Raw genomic sequence first — 23,436 nt, forward strand, 5'->3', positions numbered from 1 at the left:
GGGGAAAAGGCCACTTGGTTTCTCTGTCTCCATTGTTTCATGAGGGCAAGGAATTTAGGGGGGGGGGGGGGGGGAGCGAGTGAGTAGGTTGTACTGTCCCAGAGAGCCTGAATGGCCAAGAGCAGCGGTGGGGATGGTAGGAAGTATCTGAAGATGTGTGGGCACCTAGGAAAAAAACTGAGAGACTGCTGAGAGAAGTAGCAGAGACCTAGGTGAACTTTGTGGATTCTGTAAAGACAGATTTTTAGTTGGTAGCTGGAGGAGAGTGTGTGGAGTTGCACCCCCAGCACAAAAAGGATGTTAATAACCAGAAGTGATTCAGCCAGGGGCCACCACCAGAATCCGGAAGCTGGAGCCTGTGAAACAAATCTGGGGGAGGTGGGCTTGTTTATCCCGGCAATGACCAAAGTTAAGGTGAATCCTACTTTATCTGAACACGTAATAATGTCCATATTTTCCTCCTGCTTTTGCCTTAAATTCATGTTATGCAGCTCATGGGCTCTTGGCACAGCTTAGTGGGTTTAATATAAACGGGCATTTGCAGAGGCAGTTAAAGGAAAATATAAAAGTATAGTAAGGTAGTCAAGGACAGCAGGAGGGTACCAGCGTGGATGATTCCTGTAGCTCCACTGTCCCCAAAGCCCCTGGGTCTCCCAAGGTATGACCTCTCTTTTTAAGGACTGGAGATGCAGCATGAGCTAACTTGGCTGGTGTGTTTTAATGACATTCAGAAAACCAAAAAGACCAAGATCATGTTATTTATATGTACTCCGTCTGAGGTATAGATATGCCTCTTTATCAATGAATCTGTTTGTGAAAGACAAGTATATCCCAGAGTTTCCTTTACAGCCTCTTTAGTATGCATTTCTGCAAAAAGAAATAGTATTTACAAAACAGAATGATAGGTGTTTTCTTTTTCATACACAATTCTTACTGTGAAATTTGACCAATAAAGGGATTTTGCTTTTCAAAAGTCTGTAAGTATATGCTGGGGTGTTTTTCTGTTTTTGGGGGGGTTTATGGAACTGCCTTTTAAGGCAGGTGTAACTATATTGAAGGGTAGGGATGAGCCATATAAGTTTTGGATTAAATACTAATAAGGCCATATTTTTCTAAAAGAAATAAGGTAGAAGGGTTGGTGGACAGCAGATACAATATCATATGACAGCAAGAAGCTAACACAAATTTTAGTAGTGTTTGTAGAAGTATCGTGTTCAAGATTAGGGAGACAGTGTCCATATGAAGAAAGTGATGCTGCTCCCATGTGTTGCATTCAGATCTGAGAATCTTAAAAGAAATCCAGGGAAATGAGCCACAATTCCTGGGCAACCTGTACCACAGGCCCTTTCTTGACAGGGCACTCCACCAATGGTAATGTTGACTTCCAGCACATTCCCCTAGGTAAATCCACACAGTTCAGGGGATGTCCTATTTCCAACCATAATTATTTGTCAGACCTGCTTGATAATGGCACCTCTAGGTCCTTCCCTCTAGGAATCTAGGATAAATCTAAAGCAATTTCTTCAAAGATAGTGTAGTTGTTAACACAAAGGCATTAAACCCATAGTAGCTGCTCTATAATGTCCTGAACATCTGTGGCTTCCGTTTAGCCCAGCTGATTGGATCTCTACCTGGAAGAGCAGAGACTGTTGTGCTCACAGCATGCTCTTTCTCTGTGGGTGTCTCTTTGGATGCTCAACTTGAATTCTCTTCCTCTCCCTGTTGTCCTTCAGTGGCGTGTCCAAATCCCTTTCCTTTTCCAGGTGTGAGGGTCTGCAGTGGTTTAACACTTGCATTCTAGGTTGGGCATTTCTTAGCTTGAACCAGGCACAGGGTACAGCCGAGCAGGTAACTCTGCTTGTTTCTTCACTGCTACTGACTGTGCCTTTGTTCTAGTTGTTTAACAATCCCTTTGCACTAACTCCGTGCATTGAAAATCCCCAGCACAGACATACACACATAGAAACACGAATCTGTTTCTTATTGTTATTTCTCCCCACCTGGTTTAGTTTTCAAAACAATCTTTGATTCTTACCTGAGGTGCAAAGGCTTTTAGAGCTGCGTGTACATTGAAGGCTAGGAGAAAGCAATGAAGGAAAGTAACGTCAGAAAAAATATTTCTGTCAGTGGCAAGTATTGAAGTTAGAGTCAAATTTAGAGAGCAATGCATAGCTGTGCTTCCCCCGAATACCCCTTCCTCTACTGGTTGCAGCTTTGGGCCTTCCTGGGTTTTGGGTGTTAATTTTATATTTAGCATCTTTTGAATGATTTCCCTTCCATTAATTTCACCAGTCACTTTTTGAAGTTACATAAATTTTTACTCTCCACAAGAGTATTTGGCGAGCCTTTCATGTTTGAACTGCATTTGTAGAGAAGCACAATTTGCTTTTGTTCAGTCTGAGCCTGTCTCCCTGCTAATTTCACCTAATGTTCCCAGTCCTTCTGTAGGAAGACCCAGGGAGCAGTTGTTCCCTGTCCTTTCTGATTTTTCTAGACCGCTGCTGAGTACGCAGCTGGTATTTTGTTGTGCTGTTAATTAGAACGGTTCCACTGGGAAGAGCACCGACCAAATAAGTTCAAGTGAGAGGCACTGGTACCATACAAGAAGAAACAAAATACTGGAGGTCACAAATACTGTCACATTGACTCCAGACAATAATTTTATCTCGGAGAAATGGCACCATTGTAAACAGGACCAGGTGAGGGATTCAGTATTTGTCTAGGAAATGTGGGATCATCCATATGCTTCCTATACTTTTGGGTTTTGTTGAGTATTTTAGGAGGATATAGATTTTAATGCACGTTTAGAAAAGAAAGATTTGTGTAGGTTAGAAAAGAAAAATGGAAGCAACTCTGTCAGATTTCTATGGAGGAATAATTGGCCTTTGAAAGGCCAAGTATGTATTCTTTGTATATAAAAATAGAAAATAAGAGGGAGAGGAAATGCTGAGGCTGGAGATGGGAGAGCCTCTTTATACAGTATATTAATGACCTAATATGGAAAGTGAGACAAAAATGTAAGACAGTAGTATGTTATTAAAGATAAAAATTGAACGTGGAATTACAATAGCTTGAAAGCAATTCCCAAAGATGGTTCTTGTCATGCATCAAGGGAAAACATATATCACTACATGGCATCAGAAAGTGGTATCATCTTGCTTTTATTGCACAGTGAAGTATAATTTTCTAGGGCAGAATTTTTAGTCCTTGAAGCATCCAGTAAAAAATTTATGAAATTCTTAGATTCTTACCTGGCTTCAGGATGATGCTTTGGTTTATACTGTTGTGGTTGAAAAGATATTTCAGGTTTCTTCCCCAAATCTGTAGCTATTCATAAAAAGAATAAGAGCTTAGTATTTCCTCTTATGTGTAGCTTTGACAATATCTAGCAACTACTGCAAAATAAATTCACTTAATTAAATTCATATGTGTGTGTGGGGGGGCAGTTCAATAGAGAAAGCTAATAGGCTGCAGTCAGTCTGGCTTAAATGAGTCAGCTAATGATTTCAGTGGGGAAACATTTATACTAGTACTGAATGTTACATGGTGAACGTTACAGGTTTTGCTGATGCCAAATAATGGTTTAACATAATGGTAAATAATGCAGAATGCTGTACTGGAAGTATACAGAGGGTTCATAAATCCTTTTTATAGGACAGGATAGATAGGCATTGAGTGTATTAATGCAATCAATACTATTTCTAGCTCAATATCAGGAAATTGTGCCTTAACCTGCAAAAGGAAATGCCAGAGGAAATTATGAACACATTAACACAGGGGTGTAAACAGCACAAAAATCATGTAGCCTGTGTCTGTCTTCAAAGTATTTCAGATTAACAGGTTTTCTTTTTTTTTTTTATGGACCTTCATGCACACATACACAAGTGGCTTCACAAGAAGTGGCTTGAGCTGTTTTTTCCAAGCTGTATATACATCTAAAGAACTGATACATTTTTAAAACTTTTTTTTTTTTAAAAAAAAAAAATACAACATCTTGCTTTTTGTAGCTTTAAAAACCTAAAGCTTTTAAAAATCTTTCTTTCAAACAAAGATGCTCTGTACAGATCCAGTCTTTTTGGGATATTCTTCCCACATTTTTTTAGGTTCCAACACTCTTATTTTCCCCAGGACCTTAAGACTTTGATTTGCTTAGAATAAATGTGATACCCTGCTTCCCCAAATAGCTGTAGTTAATGCCAAGTTAAATTCCTTTTTTCTGCTACGTCTTCCACAACTGTTGAGGTCACTCTAAATCTCTCTGCTCTCAGGAGACTTATACCTGGGGGATGTCTCTTACTCATTTAAATAGAGAGCCAGACAGCCTGATGTTACATAGCAGGATAGATGTCAGGTTCCTGTACTGATCAATTCAGCTGGAGTTTTAATGATAGAATACATAGTTCTTGAAACACGAACAAAAGACAGCCAATTAATATTGTATTATTAAATACTAACCTTGTTCTCTTCCAGGTGCCTATATAAAATAATAAGATAGACAGTAAATATTTTTCTTTTGATTAGCAACTTCAACTTACCCCAACAGACCAAACTATATTTTTATTTTAAAACAATTTATAGACATTAAATCATTAATGTATGATCCCTTTGTCAGAAACTCAGGCTTAACTCTGATCTCAGTCCACTGGCAACAGTGAGAACTGAATTTTTAGGGTTTTAAGTGAACATAGAGTTTACTGCAATGATCACCATTTTGTGATGACTATTGTGCATCAGTTTAGCTTTCAATATGGTTTTCCTTCATTGATCTTGTATTAAATCAAGACATTGATTTTGATTGACTGGAGATACGCTATCCAAAGATTAAAATCAGTCATTTCTTTTCAGGCACCTTAACTGACAGTACAATTATTTTTACTGTCATGGCAGACACTTCATTCAAAATGACTGTGGGGAGAGTCTAAATTCAGCATATTATGTTACAAAGACGTGAATGATAGGTGTCTAAAGACTGGAGTTTTACTCATAAACTTTCACTGTATTTTTGTATTATTGTGATTCACATGGGAATAGTAATTATTTTGTTTGTCTATTTGATACACACAAGACTATAATACATAAATTCTAAAGAGAAGAATTTTTTTCTCTTTGTAGGTGTTGCACTTTGAGTCTTCCTTAAAATGTTTTCCCATTGCTTAGAAATTCATAGTCTCATTCGGGTCAGAAGGGACCTAGGCAGGTCTCTAGTCCAAGCTCCTTCATAAAGCATGGTGAACTGCGAGATGAGACCTGGGCTCAGAGCTTTGTCCTGATGGGTCTTGCAAACCTCCAGAACATAGATTTCACAGCTTCTCAAGGCAATGTGTTCCAACACCCTCATAATTATTTTTTCTTCCTTATTTCTGGTTGAAAACACTGTCATTTCAAGATAATTGCCTCTTATACTTCCACTGTGCACTCTGTAAAGTGCCAGGCTCTGCCTTCTTTATAATTGCCTCTTAGGCAGTGGCAGGCTGCTGCTGGGTTCCAGGCTAAGGGAGCCCAGCTCCATCAGCATCATTTCACAGAGCAGGTGCTCATGCCCTGGTGACCCTCTGTTGACCCACTCTGTCAACAGCAGCCTTGTGTGGTACCCCAGGTGCTGTCTAACGAGTGATGAGCAAGAGAATAGTCCATTCCCTTTATCTCTTGGCTATGCTTCTGTTGACGCAGCTCGATACGCTGTTAGCCTTTATGGCCACCAAGGGCACACCAGTGGCTCGTGTTCAGCCTGTGGTCCCCAGGTCCTTTTGAGCAAAGTTGCTGCCACGGGGGTTAGTCCACCCCAGGGCAGGATTTTGTATTTGTCCATTCCAGTTTCAGCAGGTTCCTCTTGACCCTTTCCTACAGCCTGTCTGGGTCCTGGTGAAGGGCAGTCCCGCTCTCAGACCTATGGACGTGTCACTTGGTGCCTGAAACCCTGACAGAGGAACACTCAATCTCTTCCCCTGGGTCACGATGAAACTATTTATGTCTTCAGATCTCTATGAATGGGAAGTGATCCAAATTACATTTAATCTTTTCCATGTTACGAGATATAAAATATCTCTCCGTAAGGTGTAGCCAAGCTAAGGGCCTGTTAGGAGCTGCAGTGTTTGTGCAGCTGTACAGTGTCCAGCCAGAAATATTAATTGCAGATGTAAGATATTTATTGTTATTGGGGGTGTTTTCATATTTGGTTTGTAACGAGTCAGCATGTAGGACAAGACAAAGCTTTTTGTGTTAAAATATTATCTTTCTTGCTAATGTATAGTTTTTTTAGCTTTAAATGTTAATTATGATATTGCAATCAAACCATGTTTCGTAATGATCTTTCGAACCAGAAGAGTTTTTAAGCATGGGAGGAGTGGGGTTTGGGAGTCTCACAGTCATAACTGTGGAGAAGAAAAACTCAAAGATTTTGAAAGTTAGAGCTAGACCAGTCTATAGATTTGTGCTACAGCCCGCGGTGGTAGGAAATGGCTGGGCTAAACGAGCAGAGAGAGTCCTTTTCTTTCCTCTGTTCCCTTGCAATGAGAAATAAAAACAATGCAATAGAAACAGTGCAGTAAATAGGACATTCAGTAAGAAACACAAAATGCCGTAAATTATAACCTGTCTCTCAGTTTTACAAACGTCTTTTAACACTCTTCATTGTTGTAGGGGCTGTATCTCAATACATTTTGAAGGAAACCACTTGTCAAAACTAAACCCCTTTATTGCTAAACCCATTTCCTCTGCTTTACTTCATTGGCCCAAGCAGAAATTGAAGGAACTTGTGAAAAACTTTTTTACAGAAACTGGAACAAAAAAATTTTTAAATCACTTGCTTTTACCAGTCTCTGTGTAAAAGTTACTGCTTTCTGCTTTATATATGCCTAGAGGTGCATTTCCAGCATTGCCTCTCTCAGGATGTGCCAGCTGGCATGGGGGTCACCAGTGGCAGGGTTGCAGGTGGCTGTGCTGGGAGGAGAGGTGGTCACCTTGGAGGTGCAGGGAGGGAGGGAATAGCCTTTTTAGCCTCTGTCAGACAGGGGAACTCAGAGCTGCTGCTTCAGCATCACTGGTGTGGAGACCATACGCGTCTTTGCGGTGCCGGGAGCCCAGAGCTGCCCTTGGTGGAGCTTTGCAGCCCAGCTGTGAGGAAGGTGGGTCGCAAGCTGGAGGATGAGGCCAGTGGGAGAGGAACTGGGGGGACATACTGGGGCTCACAGGGCTGCCCACAGTTCAGGAGGTTTGAGGACATAGTGGAGTGTGAGCTTGGGCAGGTGGACTGTGCTGGGCTCAGAGGATGGTGAGGACCGTGCATCACTGTGGTCCCCACCTCGCTGGGGAGGGCGTCAGGGGGTTTGGGTGGGGGAAGCTGTAGGACCACACAGGTGCCTGAGCAGCAGTGTGGTGGCCCCCGTGGTTGTTGCCAGAGCTATTTTACAGGCAAAGCTGCCGTTTGTCTGAGGTGACAGGTTTTGCAGGATGTGTGAGAGGCCCTAGGGAAGGAAAAGGGAAGGAAAGGAAGAAGGGAGCTAGGTGTATGTGTGCGTAATAGGTGAGGTTTATTCTGGGTATAAAATTCATCAATTTTTTTTTTCTCTTATTGAAAACGATCATCTTATTTCTGAAGTAACCTTGTATTTACATCACAGTGACACTACTCCACTCCTCTGTTGACCTTATAATTTCAGTTTTCTGCTTCTAAAAATCTATGTGGAATCTCTGTTTCTTTGAAAGAGAGTGTCTCACCTGCTGCTCACTGTTCATAGGCATCCACAGCATCTTTTATGTGGGTGCTTACGCTTTTATGTGGGTACTTGGGAAGGTAGCTTTGCACTGTGTGTATGTTTTAATTTCTGCAAGCAACTTCAGGAACGTGCCTGCCATTCAGAGAGTAGCAGTATTGAAAATGCTACAAACATTAAAGATAGATATGCTTATTACTGAAAGTTAATATGATTCTTATAGCATTTTTACCTAATAGGCTAAAATACAAGAGAGGATGCGCAGCCGTAGTATGTATATGGTTCTTATGGTCCTAATATATACAAAGATATATATTATATATATCTGTCTCCCATAACATCCTCATTGGAAAACTAAGGAAGTGTGGGCTGGATGAGGGGACAGTGAGGTGGATTGAGAACTGGCTGTGTGACAGGACCCAAAGGGTAATGGTTAATGGAACAGGTTCAAGCTGGAGGCCTGTAACCAGTGGTGTCCCCCAGGGGTCAATACTTGGTCCAGTCCTGTTCAACATATTCATCAGTGACCTGGACGAGGGGACAGAGTGTTTCCTCAGTAAGTTTGCTGATGATACCAAGTTGGGTGGGGTGGCTGACACCCCGGAGGGCCGTGCTGCCATCCAGAGAGACCTGGACAGGCTGGAGAGCTGGGCAAGGAAGAACCTCATGAGGTTCAACAGGGAAAAGTGTAAGGTGCTACACCTGGGCAAGAAGAATGTCAGGCACCAATACAGGTTAGGCGTGGACCTGCTGGAGCTAAGCTCTGAAGAGAAAGATCTGGGAGTCCTGGTAGACAGCAAAATGACAATGAGCAAGCAATGTGCTCTTGTGGCCAGGAAGGCCAACGGAATCCTGGGCTGCATAGGGAAGAGTGTGGCTAGTAGGTCGAGGGAAGTCATTCTCCCCCTCTACTCTGCACTGGTGAGGCCACAACTGGAGTATTGCATCCAGTTCTGGGCTCCCCAATTCAAGAGGGATAGGGAACTACTGGAAAGAGTCCAGCGAAGGGCAACAAAGATGATTAAGGGATTGGAGCATCTCCCTTATGAAGAAAGGCTAAGAGAGCTGGGACTCTTTAGCCTGGAGAAGAGAAGGCTGAGGGGAGACCTTATTAATGCCTATAAGTATCTGAAGGGTGGGTTGAAGGAGGAGGGAGCCAGACTCTTTTCAGTGGTTCCCAGTGACAGGACGAGGGGCAACGGGCACAAGTTGGAACATAAGAGGTTCCACTCGAATATGAGAAAGAATTTCTTCACGGTGAGGGTGACAGAGCCCTGGAACAGGCTGCCCAGGGAGGTTGTGGAGTCCCCTTCTTTGGAGATTTTCAAGACCCGCCTGGATGCAGTCCTGAGTAGCATTCTCTAAGCAATCCTGCTTCAGCAGGGGAGTTGGACTAGATGATCTATACGGTCCCTTCCAACTCTAAAAAAATTCAGTGAAATTCAGTGAAAAGATGATTACTTACTTCGTTTAGTTCCTTAACAGATAGTTGTCTGGAAAAGAAAGAATTATATGCAAAACTTTTAATTGTCATAAAATAAAAATCACTTTGAGTACTTTGATTACATTATCACTGAAAATTAACAGCCCTTGGCAAGGGAAGGATTTTATTACAGCTATAGAAATTCAGAGACTGGTTATTTTTTTACATAAATTATTTGCAGGAGAAGGTTATGGACTTTCATAAAAAAGAATAACATCCACTGAATTCATTATAGTAAATGAGAAAAGTCTTTGTTAAGGATTTATTCTGGGAGGAGGGGAGAAGAGATATGAATGATTATCAGCTTCCTTCAACACTTTTCCTCTCATGACAAAAAGTCTTATTATGAACTTTAAAGTCAGCTATAAATGGAGGTAAGTTCCTTGAAGACTGAAGAGGTTCAAAAATGAAACATTCACAAAGACAGAATGGAAAGTGTAGAGGAAAGAAGATGCAAACCAGGGAAAGAGGAATGGAGACTGCACCTCATGGTCCTGATTCATCTAGGTGTTTAGACATTTTTCTGCCTTCTCCTGATATGCCTGATCAACAGGAATCTCCTTCCTGGAGAAGGTTCGTCAGAAAATATTCTCCCCCCAAAAGGAACAATGTATTGAGGCTGACATCTTTTATTAGATGTCCTAGGTATGATGGACACTCGTGCTTTTCAGCAGCATGTATCTTATAATCAAAGAGATAGAGGACCAGATTTTAGAAGTTATTTAGTAACGTAAGGTGTGGATAAGTGTCTAGTAGTTTTTTGAAGGCTCCAGGATTTAGTTTACTGCTTAGCTTACCTCCTGGATTGAGAAAACATGAACTTATTTTGCTGAATCAGTCACAGAGAATGCAAAATGTTTTCTATACATGGTATAGAAAACCCTAGGAGCTATTTTTCAACACTCGTTCAGCGAGAAGGGGACTCTTCCTTGTGCCTATGCTGAAAACATCAGCATGGAGGGTTAAAGAGGCAAGAAATTTGGGAGTGATCTGTTAGGGGGAAGTTTCAGGAAGGCTAGGAGAAAGGAGAGGAACTGTTTTGGGTTGGGATAGTTGCTTTTGTGTTAGCTTCTGCAAGTTGTCAGCAAGGTCATTATTGGATGTGTGAAAGCCTGTATTCAGGACATCAGGTACACGGTAAGGTTAAGCAATAGTAAAGGTGTGCTTGCAGGGGTGGCCTCTGCCACGAGGGGTCATGCCACTCATATGACCTGCTTACCACCGGCATGTAAAAATTTAAATCTCACGAAAGCTTCTAAGATACATTCCAGGATCCTACACATGCCTGTAATTTTTATGAGGCTATTTATAGAGTGTATAAATAATGATGTGTTTAATTTCATAAGTCTTCCAAATCTTGTCAGAAAACAGGACTTGCACTGCTAAATCACGTCTGTGGTTTGACAGCTTTGCTTACAGTCTAGCAGATAACGGCTGTAGCGCCGTACTCCTCCACACTGCAGCTCATACGTATGTTTTCTCCTTACAAAGCTGTCACTGGACTGAAGATGTGTGAGAAAGAATTTGAGTTCAGTGCTTGAGTGGGAAATTTGTAAAGTGCCTTCCCCAGATCATGTGTGGTCTTTATCTCTTACTCATGTGATTAAAAAAACCAAAACTCTAGTGCAATTTAAAAAACCCAAACCTATTAGAAATATTTTTGTATCTATAACTGCAGTGTGGAGTTTGGTGGTTATGATTTTTGCTGCTGCTTTTTAATTCTAGCATAAGAAATGACATGCATTTATATTGCAGATTTTGGTTTTATAATAGGACCTTTCAAGTCCAAGCGCTTTGCATACTGATGTCTGCTGGCAAACACGGCTTATAACAATTCTCAGAGAGCTTTCAATGTATGTGCTGCCCTACAGAGGGAGGGGATCAGTCATGGGATTTGGAACTTTGCAGCTGTGGGTCAGGTCAGGCACCTGAATAGGAAGCTACTTCATATTAATAAAAGGTCTTATAACCAACAGCTTTTGGAACCTAATCCATGCAAGAATTTAAGCATCATTCAGGAAAAAAAAAAACCACCATACTTAAAGCTTGCTCCTTAATATACTTAACTTTAAGCAGAAGATGAATTCATTGATTTGTTAGTTTGTTTTTTTTTTTTTTTTTTCCCACGGGATTTGTAGTGACCTCTGTAAAATGAAGCAAAATTCCATCCTGATGGACTGAAATTGAAACTATTTATGGAAGAATGGACAGGAATGTCACAGCTCGGTTTTGCCCAAACTTTTGGCTGCAATAGGTTTTCGCCGAGAGGCATTTGAGTATTGTACCCTGTGTCCCCTGGATGTCTGTCATTCCTCTTCCCAGCATGTGCCCACCATCATCCCCACTTACGAATGCGCATTTTGGTCACACAGCAAGAGCACATATGTGTCTCGTTACACGTCAGGCAGCAGCATGTGTGTGTGCTCGTGTGACTACATACGTGTGTTATGTGAAAAAAGCAGGCAGTCTCATAACCTGCCATACGCGTATGCTCAGTCGTAGGGCAAGAAGGGACTCATAGTCTGGATTGCATTGGTCTCGTGGGCTGGAGCAAGACTTCTGGCTACAGGTTGGTCATTTCTTTTGCTGAATGTAATGTCCTTGGGATGCGGAGTGTGTTTCTGTATCTCTGGTGTGGTCAGTGTATTTCCCCATCACTTCATTCACCAACCGTGCGATTGTTTCTACTTAGAAGTTGTTGCAAAACCTCTAAATGTTAGTAAGAAAAAAGCGGGACAAACCTTAAATGAAGTGTTCGTGAAAGTTCCGCCCACTTTTCTACTCCTTTACTTCTTTACCATTATTTTAGCAGCTTTTTCTTTAAAAAATGCTAGTGTCACATTACGCTAAATACTACTTCTCTCAATTACTCACAGCTGTCCAAAGAATAACTTTTTTTTCTTAAGTAAAAGCAGAGGTGCGGTGGACGTAAAGTCTCATGGTTTGACCGGGGAGAGTGTTTTGATTCTCAGCGATCGAGGATGAGGAATGCACCCGTACCTTGTGACTTTTGCTGATATTGGAAAGGTATGAGCTTGGCTGAGCGTTTTCCTCATGTGGAAGAACTGGCCGCTTATCTTCGGCTCTGGAGGAAGTGGCTGATATTGCTTTGGCAGTGTCTTCAGAGGCCTAGGGAAGTCAAAGGAGAATTTAATATAACTGTTTAGGGAATAAAGGAGGCAGAGAGACTGTGTTGTAAGTGCAAGCTTAAGAAGTAAAACACCGGAATTTTCTGAGAGCATGTCAGTGTATTTGTACTGAGCTTAGCTCAGGTCCAGGAGCTTCTTGGGGCCCTTCAATAGCAACAGTAATTTTGGATAATAGTCTACATTTGCAAGACATTACTGTACTGTGTTACGTGCCACTTAATGCTGCTTCCGTGGGCTTCGCTTGTGTGTGCCAAGTACAGCTCTCCAGTGTTGATCTTTCTGGGTGGATGTGGCTGTGCATCAGGCCCAGTCGGGGAACAAGCTGCAGTTCAGACACACAGGAAAAAATGCTCTTCCTCACGGAAAACTCACAGCTAACACCAGCCCGGGGCTTTCTGGCAGATGTGGGCAGGCTCTGCCTGTACTCTGAGACCTGCCAGTCGTAGCCCAGCTCCAGCTGGGATAATTAAGACCCATTCTGGTCACCATAAAGCAGATAGAAGCAAATAGCAAAATATTGTGGAATAATGAAATCAGAATGTTCTTATTTCTGTGCTTTTACAGTTTTGAATTTGTGAAGCTATGCTGTCCTTTTATGGTCTTATTTTGTATTTTAACTTAAAGAATAATCTGACTATGTCTGCGAATCATGCGAAAATGCGAATCATATGTTAAATTTGCTTACAGCTTTTATGGCAGTCGGTATAGGCACTGAGGAATAAACTTGTCAGTCCTGGATGACTTTTTAGAAGTATGTCTTAATTATAGCACATATCATTGTTTGGGGCTGAAAAGATCAAGAAACGATTACTTGTTTGTGGGCATATAATAGGAAAATATATTCATGGAATATATTTGGTCTGTGTTCTATGGGAGTAAGTGGCAATATTCCAGTTGATTTCTATGGACACTATTTAGACTTGTAGCAAAAAATTGGCAGAAAGATTTAAGAGGCAATGAAGTCAATATTATCATGGTGAACAGAGACGAAGGCACCAGTACAAATAGATGGAAGATTTTTTTCCCAACAATTTATATCTGGGTTGAACCACATTCAAGGTTTCTAGGCTTTTGACTTGGTGGTGGGCTCAGCCAAGTTGATTTTAGAGATGCAGGCCAAGCTCCAGCTATCAACAATAATGGCTCATGTTTTGTTCTCCTAATTTCACTTCAGAAGCTAAAAAAGTCCAAACAGAGCCAGGCAATAAAAGGATGCTGGCTCACTTCCAGACATCTCGTTACCATGAGTGTTACAGATGGACATGAGCGCTCATTAGCACTGAGTTCCCGAGGAACAACGGATAAGTGATCTCATAAGTGATCTTACCGTGGGGGAGGCACAGGGTTCTGGAAAAGAGAGGAAACAAAAATCTGTGTAAACTTCTTTCCTTGTTTTACTAAGAGAAATGTAAAAAGTTTAGATTAAGCAGACATGGCTGTGTCAACAGTTAAAGGGTTTATGCACTCTACAAAACATAACATCATACTTTAAAATCCCATTTTAAAGTCACTGAGGGGTAAAAGACATTTACATAAACCATGAATGCGAAAAAGTGAGATAATGAAGGACTGCAGATACGAGTTCTCTTATCCTTTAGTTAGTGCTAGGAAAATTGCAGTGAGCTTTTAAAAATATATTCAATGGCAAAATGACCTGTAAAAATTTTTATTGATAAAAGATTCTGCTTACCTGGGGTCCATGTATTTTCACTCTTTCTCCTAAAAATAATTATTAATAATTGTTAATGGAGTGCTTTCCATATAATTCACAAATAAAGGTACAGCTTTATTCTGGTATTGTTATTATTATTGGCTAGTCCAGTCCTATCCTTCCCCCTCCCCAGCTCTACCTCCAGAATTCTTTGCTCCAAGGTCATGTCACTCTCTCCATACCTAACATTCTACCTAACGCATCTGTGTCTCCATAACTTTTCCTGCTATTGAATGGGAAGCATTAATTTCTATGAAGCTGGGGCTGGAAGCTTCAGAGGTTCAGTGGGAGGTGGTTGTGTGTGGGAACGAAGGCAAGTCACAGCCTAGACATCAGAGGGAGGTCACTGGACAGCACTGGGTGTGTGTCATCTCCATGAACTGTTATGGACCTGAGGCCAACAGGCTCTGAATGAGGATTTTGTTCAATCTGTACTTTATTTAGCCTTTTTTAAGGATGGACTTGTGGATGGGTTCAGATGCAATTTGTGACTCCTCAACCATTTGTGCTTCTCTACATAAGTTCTCTCACACTAAGTGCACTTAGCTAATTATGCTGATCATAGAGGGGTTGAGAGTCTTCTTGCGCTGTAGCCAACTAGATCTTTTTAATACCACTCACAAACAGGCATTTTATAAGAGGCATAACTAGGAATTAAAGCAGGAGAAAACAAGTATTTTTGTTTGGGTTTTTTTTTGGTTTTTTTTAAAAACTTAAAATATAAAATAAAGGAAATAAAAAAAATCATCATGATACTTGATAAAAAAGAGTGTACTTTGACTTTACCTCTGGCTTTCAGAATGAAATGCTTGAGGGTGATATTTTTTCAGGTATTGTAAATTTAAATATTGTTCAGTGTTTTTATATACATGCTTGTCAAGTTGTTTAGGATGCATTTTTTGTCTGTTTCGATTTTTGTATAGGAATTTTAAAAAGTCTTGAAAAATCAATGAAAGTAAGTCTGGTTTTATTTTTTTGTTTTCAAATTTAACAAAATATGACAGATTATATAGATGAACATAGGTCATCTTGCTAATAAAGAAATGAATTTGACTCTCTTTGCATTAGATTTTGATTTTGAAAATATTTTCATAAGTTCTACATACTGAAGTCCTAACTAATACAAAAAGACATACAATATATCTTAAGTTCTCCTTCAAGTAAACCATAACAAATTTATCTGAATAAAATAATGGCACCTTAAATGTTTAACAGTTCTAGAAAAAACTGCTGACAAAAATTCTTCTGTGCTGTTCATGCCATCTTGTGGCAAAGCCATTTAATAGCACTGGGTATGTTAACATTTAATAACAGTGGGGTTGTTATCTAAAAATAATAGATTCCTCTGTAAGCACTATTAGCTCAAGATGTACTAAAATATAAGTTGCATTTTCAAACAGCAGAGTTTACCTGATTGCACTGTCTTTGGTTCATCTTTCTTAACGTCAGCACACATCTCATGGAGGCAGACAAACATCTAAATCCAACCTAGTAAATCCTGGTGGAATTTATAGCTTTATCTAAACTGGCAAACTGCCAGTGGGACCTTTGCTACTAATTTCTGCAGGTTTTGAAGCTGGTTTACTGGAATTTCTCTCAGTTCAGCTTTTTTACAAGCTACATCAGGATTTTTTTAGAAGAGTCAGTTGAACCTTTCATTTTGCAAACTTTATAGTGCTTACTTTCTCTTAATTTGTAGGAATTATTGGGCTCTATGTTTTGTATTATGGTATGAACTAAAAGGAAAAAAAAAATAAACATTCCATTTTGCATGGAATTTTTTGTGTTATTTTTCTGGTTGATGAAATGTAACACTTAGTTTCTGCAAATCAGCTGTTCCAGCAAACATAGAAAGAATCATATTTCCCTGACTTGACAATTGCATTCTTTTTGACAATATTTAGCATATAGTTTGAAGATTTGGAAATGATAAGAGAAAAAGTATAATTCCCTTTCAAGCTTAATCAGATATTTTATCCTTCAGCAGTTGACTTAATGAGATATTGCTACATCTAAAGTATATGAAATATAAAAAAGTATACAGAAAAGTATATAGAAACCTGCATTTAAAATAATCTTATGATTGAGTGAAATGATCAATTAAAGAATTAAGTTAGACACCTCATTAGATTCTTGATGAATAAGATAGCAGTCTGTCTCCAATTTCACCACAAAAACCAAAACAGAAAAAACCAAAAATAAAAGATATATTTGTAACTCAAAATTATAGCATTTTGAAGCAAATTTACAGTTAATGGTAAAGCAGTGGAGAAAAAAATGTTAGGTGATAGACCATATAATTAGCATATTCTTAGTGGGAGAACATTGTCAAAAAGCTTTTGTAAATAGTTGCCCTAGGATGTAAGTCCTTAGTAGGAATTGCTAAAGTTGATATTAATATTTAAAAATATTTATTAGATTACTCTTTACAGTAATTTCATACAAAATGCCAGAGAAAGACAGGGAGCCAAAAAGCTTGAGATGATAAGAAGAAGTAAAGCATAGCAGGGATCTTGTAGCCTTTGGTGGAACAGTTCAGGAGACACAGGCTTCCCCCCGACCCTTCTCATGTAGGGAAATTGTAGGGAAAAAGAAAACTTGATTTTTAAATTGAGTGGCTTTTTTCCCTCCTGGCTTAAGGATTGGGGAGCTCATGAGATAAAGTGTATCTCCTTTTATTATTTATCTATTTATTTTTATTAATTATTTTGATGTTAAGTAGTTGAAACAGTATTGCGAATTTTGTAGTATGATTATTTTGAAATGTGGCTGCTGTTCTGAAAACCATGTCTATTCTGTCACCTGCAATCTCTGCTTATGTACAAAAGCAGAGATTGAAACACTATTTCTGATGGGAGAAACAGGTAGAATTTTTTTTTTCATTTTACCTCTAACACTTGGCACGCTCCTCCCCTCCAGAGCAGATGTGTGTTTCTGTTAAAAAAAAACAAAACAAAACAAAACCAAGACAAAACACAATAAAGATGTGGTGTTAGTCATCATACTGGCTGAAACCATGGCTGCTCTTGGCTGGGATGCCTCTAATGCATGGCAGGTCCCCGGCAGTCAACAAGTGAAATCAAGTGGCGAGAACATTGGTGCAAAGTGAAACAGGAGCGGGTCACATGAACTTGTGCAACCTTGTACAATCGAAAGTGAGGTGGCTAAGACTTTAAATAGGCTGCACTTAACTTTAAATAGTGTTAGAGAAAAGGGGAAATCTGTTTGTGACTAGGGTTTAAGTTCTTTACTTACAGCCGGGTAGTGAGGGGACTGAGATGTGTGCTGGTTGTTTGTTGGGGAAGTGGTACCTGAAGGCCTTAAACAACGTTTGTCTGTAAAAGAGGAAGAAAAAGCAAGCCTGAGTAATCCAGCAATACTATGTTTTAAGAAGAAGAGGTTTTAATGTTCAAAATATGTTTTTCAGATCAGATCTTGCCATTTGATTTTTTCCTTTTCAGAACTTCCCCATTATTTTAGTAGCTGCGCTGAGGACATAAGCATGACCCTGGTGATAGTTTTATGGTTAATCTCCTCACTGGGGTTAAAAGAACCAACAAAAGCCTTCATAGGCTGGTACACAGTTGAGGCAGACATTTGACCTAAACTGTGAATAATTAGTGAATTTGTTTTCATTTGAACCTTTGTTCTTGGCAGCACCATTGTGTTCTTGGTTTGTGAGGGGTGTGGGGTGATTTACTCTCTAGAGAGCTTTTTAATTTTTATTTTAGCTTTTAATGAATACTACACCTATGGCCATCTAAAAGAAATGCACAGGTTGTACACTAGCATATGTTTCTGAGTCATTAATTTTATATCTCAAGGGCATTGTTATTTGTCTAGGAAAGATGGCAAAATAGGATGTAAGCATCGAATTTTGCCCTTCTGAAATACATTTTCAGACCTCTCGTCACTCTTGTAACCTGCCACGTTATAGTTACTGGACATAACACAAAGGCAAAAAGCAGCTTTTTGTTTAATGTGTTTTCTCTGAAATGACAAAACAAAAATGGTGTCTTTTTGGTATTTCAGGATGGTCTTACTAAACAATACAACATGCTGACTGAAAGTCTTTACTACTAACCATGATAAAAACAGTATTTGGAATTTATTTCAGATTTCCAAATTTAATATGCAAATGGGTCTTTTAGGCAGAATATCTGGATGTTCAGCCTAATTGTGATCTGCTCACACGCTGATAAATTTAGTCAAATTAAAAGCCATCTATTTGTTTAGACAACAAACTAACTTCCACTAAAATCGGTAGACAAATCTCTGCTGAGTTTGATTTGAACTGCAGCAAGCTTTCATACATATATTGATCCTGTATTTTCAGATATTTTTGGTTTCTGGTTTCCATTCTTCCTCGTCTAGAATTTCCCCCCAGTGTTTTAATGATTTAAAACCTCCACAGAGTGTTTATAATGTCTTCCAGCAATTGATAGCCAGGATGATATTTCGCTTCTGTAAACGGGATATTAATTGGCTATGTATGTTTGTGCATTAAATGTAACTTAGAATGGCTTTAGTAAACCAAAAGTTGATTAATGCAGCTATCTTGCAAGGTTAAGAATGGCTGAGAAATACACTCAAAGTAATTGCTTATTACCGCTATTGAAAGCAGCAGAGAATGCCTTTAAAAAGAATACTACATTTCTTCATCTGCACATTATCATCTGGTGGGAGGTTTCATGTATTCTTTAATATGTTTTCCATCTTAAAGGTTTCTAGGCTTAAATATCAGTGGGTTTTTCGGAAACAGCTGTGGGTTTGACCAGCCAGTTTTTTGCACATTCCAGGTGGGATGGGGATTTCTCCCATGAAGGTAATACTAAAATTAAATAAGCAGCATGTAATTATTAATTTAACATAATTGAATGGTAAAACGGATAATTGTTCAGCATGAAGATGCAGACAAAGCTCTTCTCTTGTTCCTGCCCACCAGTGTTTTATTTTTCAGTTGAACCATTTCATTTTAAAAAATATCTGGATTGAAAATCCCGAGTCTGTACCGCTAGGTTTGGCACATCTTCCACAGACAGCAAAATTTACCTGCGTATTCAGATTCCTGTAGAGGTTTTGCAGGAAGGATTCTCAAAGCATGAATGGCCTCCAGAGTGGAAGAATTTACAACCTCATAATCACCTTCTTCCTCCTCGGGTACTTTGGAGTCACTCTTGCCCTTCATTGTCAAATCTTTGTTCTGGATAGAAGAGATACACAGATAATACAAATAAATTGAAGTTCAAGATTAATTTCATATTTGGAAATATTTGATTACCAGAACCAGACTATTTGGTGCATATGAAATTTTCTTATGGAAATCGAAGGGTTGGAAAGTAGTTGAGCAAGCTTTTGAGGATCTAAATTTTTGATTTAGATTCATAAAATAGCTACGTGAGAGGCAGTTTAGGTCTCTCTCTGTCACTACTCTTGAAAATACAATGAGAGTGTTTAATTTTATGATCATTGCAGACATTTGAAATTGTGCCTTTCATTATAATCAAAGAATGGTTTGGTTTGGAAGGGACCTTAAAGATCATCTAGTTCCACCCCGCCTGCCATGGGCAGGGACACCTCCCACTAGACCAGGCTGCTCAAAGCCCCATCCAGCCTGGCCTTGAACACCACCAAGGATGGAGCATATGGTATTTGTATTGTACTGGCTGTTTAAATATGTCACTTGCAAGAATATATTAACTAGCTCATCACAAATATTACAACTTAAAATAAAAACATGAACTGTTTTTGAGAATTTATGCTAGCAAACATGCAGCCCAAGTGAAGGTGATAGCAAGTATGTATTGAGCAGTGGAGTCCACAGAAATGTGGTGCTGAGAGTGACTCCGGATGTCTCTGGATATGTCCGTACACTTGTACTAGGTTTGTTCAAGATTAATTTCTAGAGTCCTTCTCCACCCTTCATGCTCACTGTTTACACGTTGGAACATAACTGCTGGATTCCTTTGGGAGGAGACATGTACAACCAGCACAAAGCTGAGATTACTGCTGAGTCAACTCAGCTGAGGGCAGCCAGTGGCTTTGCAAGTCGTATTTTGCTACCAGAGGGAGTACACGTGCATCCATGCACTTGGATCTTTCCTGGTGTTTGTTTTAATCTCTTCTTGAACTCTAGTAATGGGGAGTCAATAGCTTCCTGAGGTGTCGTCTTCCACTAGTTAACTGTCCTTTCAGTTCATGCTTTTTCTCTTGAGTGCTACGAATTAAACCAACTTGTTTTATCCTCCAAGGACACTAAAAAAAATTGATTACTATCCACTTTGTTTCAACCTTTATTATGCTTAATGCCTATAATTATATTTCTTTTTAGTCTTCTCACTAAGCAAGTACAATTCTTTAAAGCTTTCCTGGGTTGGCAACTAACTTAAAAGATGCTGAACCTCGTGTCCCCAGTATTACTCTCCTGTGAACTTTCTCCAGGTTGTACACATCTTTATTACAACAACAAACTGACCTCCAAGAAGTGTTCTTGACGTTACATTTGAGGGTGAGGTTTACCTTTTTATAACTGTACCTGAAACCAATACCACCACACCCTAGACAGACCCCTGCAGAATGCCTGGGTTTGTAGGCTATTCTGCTGCAGAGCTCTTCCCAGTTCAGTAGCAGACTGAGGGTGGATATATTTTTTTTCAATCAATTGTGCAAACACTTCACACATTTTCATCTGGACCAGGTTTCTACTTGTGGGACCATCTTCTGAGAAATGTCAAAGACCTAACAAAAATCAAGATAAACCACATCTACTCTTTTCTTTCTCCCCATTATGGTTGTATTTCTGCCGAGAAAGAAGTTACTTTGGTTTGATGAGTTGAAGAGATGTTCTTTATGCTCACATTAGCAATGTTTTACATAATCAGACTTATTATTTCCAAAACATGCTTTCAAACTAACTTTGTTTAATAGTCTCTCCAGGTATCCAATGAACCCTCAGGATCTGCTTTCATTCCTGTAAGAAATTGGGGTTAGCACTGTTCATTTCCATTCCTTTAGGAGCTCAGGACTTCTTGGAGAGTTCCCAAAGATAATCAATTAATAATTAATTCCCTGTCCTGCTCTGCGCTATTGCTGCCTTCTAGTTGGTGTTAATTCCATATAGCATCTGATTGTAATTAACCTTTCTATGAAACCTGAAGCAGCCAAAGTATTGATTACATCAACCTTCTTTAGTCATCCTTTACTTGTTCAATTTACTTACTAAGCAGTAGACCTGGGCTTTCTTTTAATCTTTCTTATTTGAGAGGTATCTGCAGTCTTTTCTTATATTTTCTTATTTACCTTTTCTTATATTTTCTTATAGATAGCTGAAACTCAAAACCAGCTTTCAGATACAGATGGGAAGACACTGAAATGTGTGCTGTTAGATTTTCAGCTTTCATTTGCACTGGTTACATATTAAACCTTGAGGTTTCTGACTTAACATACTTGTTCAGCTTGACTCCTGTTATTTTCATATGATCTTATGATAAAAGTGTATTTTATATCCATACCATAAATGGAGGATTGACTAGTGAGTGAGCCACTTCTGTAATCTGGCTCTCACTAATCCAAAGTAAAATTCTTATATATACTTCAAAATCCTCATGTTTTATTTTGTGTTAACAACCAGTGAGAATTAAGTTTTCTGTTACCAGCGTTATAGCCAAGACGATATCAACACACATCAAGAAGTGAAAGAAAAGTAAAATTTTAGGAAGAATGTTGTGATACTTACAAGATGGTAGGTATTAGCAGGAGTAGTCCTTCTGTTTTCTGTACGAAATGGAGAAAAAATGTCAGCAGGTGTCATTTTGTAGAAATTGGTACAATAACTAATAACTTATATAAGGGAATAAAAATCTGTGAACTGCACAGTGTTTTACAGATACTAAGCCAAAGGAGATGAAGCAAATCCACCCGCGAGTTTGCTGACCTGTGCAATGCATGAGGAAGTAGCTGTGTGGAAATGGGATTCGCAACTACTAGCATGGCTAAGCCCGCCCACAGAAAACACTCAGAGAAGGATGTGCTTCAACTCCTTTCTCTCTTCTGAGTTTTGATGCTTGGTGCAAAACTGTAAGGGCTCACTCTGGTGCACTTGGGGATCCTGGTCTGGAAATCCCTCTTCTGAACAGAAATATGTATTGTTCATTTAGTGGCAGAGGGAAATCTGACCTCCTGCTTTCAGACTGAACTGGAAAATGTCTTGTGCTGATGCCTTTTCTGTAGTAGCGCAGCACTGGGCCAGGAGATTGGAGTCCTGGTTTCAGCCTGAGAAGCTCCAAATTCATATTTCCCAAACTGAGAACACTCCAACCACCAGGCTATAAACTCTTTTAGGTAGTGGCTGTCTGCTCCATGGTAGTAGTCTCATGGTATAGCCAGGAGAGCATCAGCTCCAGGGCCAAAGAGCTGGTGAACAGGAGAGTGTGTTTACTTGAGAAAAGACTCCCAAGTTCTGCCCTTACCCTGATTTGCACATTTAATCCAGTGACTGTTTAATGCAAAACTGCCATGGTATGTCCTTGCCCAGTATGTGCTCTTGTTCTGGGCTGCTGAAGCAATCCTTGCTTAGGCTGCCTGTAGACTCAAAAATCTTGCATCTGTGGCTGCACAATAGCCTGATTTCAAAAGCAGAGCATGAAATTCCTTCTTTTAAGCTTAACCTATAACATACAATTACAGCATGCTCTAATGCTTAGGAGGACGGTAGAATTGTGGACTTTTTTTTGTGCCAAGGAGAGAGTTGAAACCAGACCCAGTTCTTGCCCAGGTGTTGTACCCTGTGCAAGTGTGAAAGATGGGCAGCAACCTCCAACCCCCGCTTCCAGCTGTGTTTTAAAAGAAGCCAGTCTTCACCTAAACAGCCTCTTTACATTTGTCACTATTGTTCTTTTAAGGTCTGAATACTGCATGAGCCTGGCATTGCAGAGTTTTATATACCCCAGCAGATGGCATTGAATGTTCATTTATTCAATATACATAGACTTTTATCTTTGCTCCGAGGGCATTCACAGGGGGAAGGGAGAGTTATTCATGCAAACTAGTTGTCTGATTTTCTGTTTAGTTATGCTAGTGCAGATCAGAAGAAAACCCAGTTAAATCCACAGTATTACCAAGGGAAACTGAGGCAGATGAGAGGATAATTAGGTGGTACTGATATAATAATGAAAAAAGGCAATCAGTGTCTTAAATTGTAGCTTTTTCACTTCTGTTAATTAAAAAAATGCTTATTCTATCCTCCACAATAAGAAATGAATAATAGTGGTAAATGTCAAAGCTATTAGCTGTGTGTTTCATGGCTTAATGCTAAAACGAGACTGTTTGACACAAGTCTTTGGGGTGATTTATTACTATCCAACATCAGTTTACAATTTGATG

The 23,436-nt window shown here is 39.5% G+C and overlaps 1 protein-coding gene across 1 annotated transcript in view; it reads right to left on the reverse strand.

Moving 5' to 3' along the window:
* The window catches only part of CLNK (cytokine dependent hematopoietic cell linker), a 31,055-nt gene extending 9,058 nt beyond the window's left edge, over positions 1 to 21,997 (reverse strand). Inside the window, exons 1-11 of the mRNA XM_074148158.1 lie at positions 21,791 to 21,997; positions 19,108 to 19,258; positions 17,311 to 17,390; positions 16,944 to 16,989; positions 14,035 to 14,063; positions 13,672 to 13,691; positions 12,196 to 12,324; positions 9,178 to 9,205; positions 4,456 to 4,474; positions 3,252 to 3,327; positions 2,036 to 2,076 (exon numbers count right to left, since the gene is read on the reverse strand). Of these exons, the coding sequence (XP_074004259.1) occupies positions 2,036 to 2,076; positions 3,252 to 3,327; positions 4,456 to 4,474; positions 9,178 to 9,205; positions 12,196 to 12,324; positions 13,672 to 13,691; positions 14,035 to 14,063; positions 16,944 to 16,989; positions 17,311 to 17,390; positions 19,108 to 19,258; positions 21,791 to 21,865 (694 nt within the window). The 5' untranslated portion in view covers positions 21,866 to 21,997. The remainder of the gene's footprint in view (positions 1 to 2,035; positions 2,077 to 3,251; positions 3,328 to 4,455; positions 4,475 to 9,177; positions 9,206 to 12,195; positions 12,325 to 13,671; positions 13,692 to 14,034; positions 14,064 to 16,943; positions 16,990 to 17,310; positions 17,391 to 19,107; positions 19,259 to 21,790) is intronic.
* Between the last annotated feature and the right edge of the window lie 1,439 nt (positions 21,998 to 23,436).

This window comes from Numenius arquata, chromosome 5 (assembly GCF_964106895.1).
Source record: "Numenius arquata chromosome 5, bNumArq3.hap1.1, whole genome shotgun sequence".
Lineage (NCBI taxonomy): Eukaryota > Metazoa > Chordata > Aves > Charadriiformes > Scolopacidae > Numenius > Numenius arquata.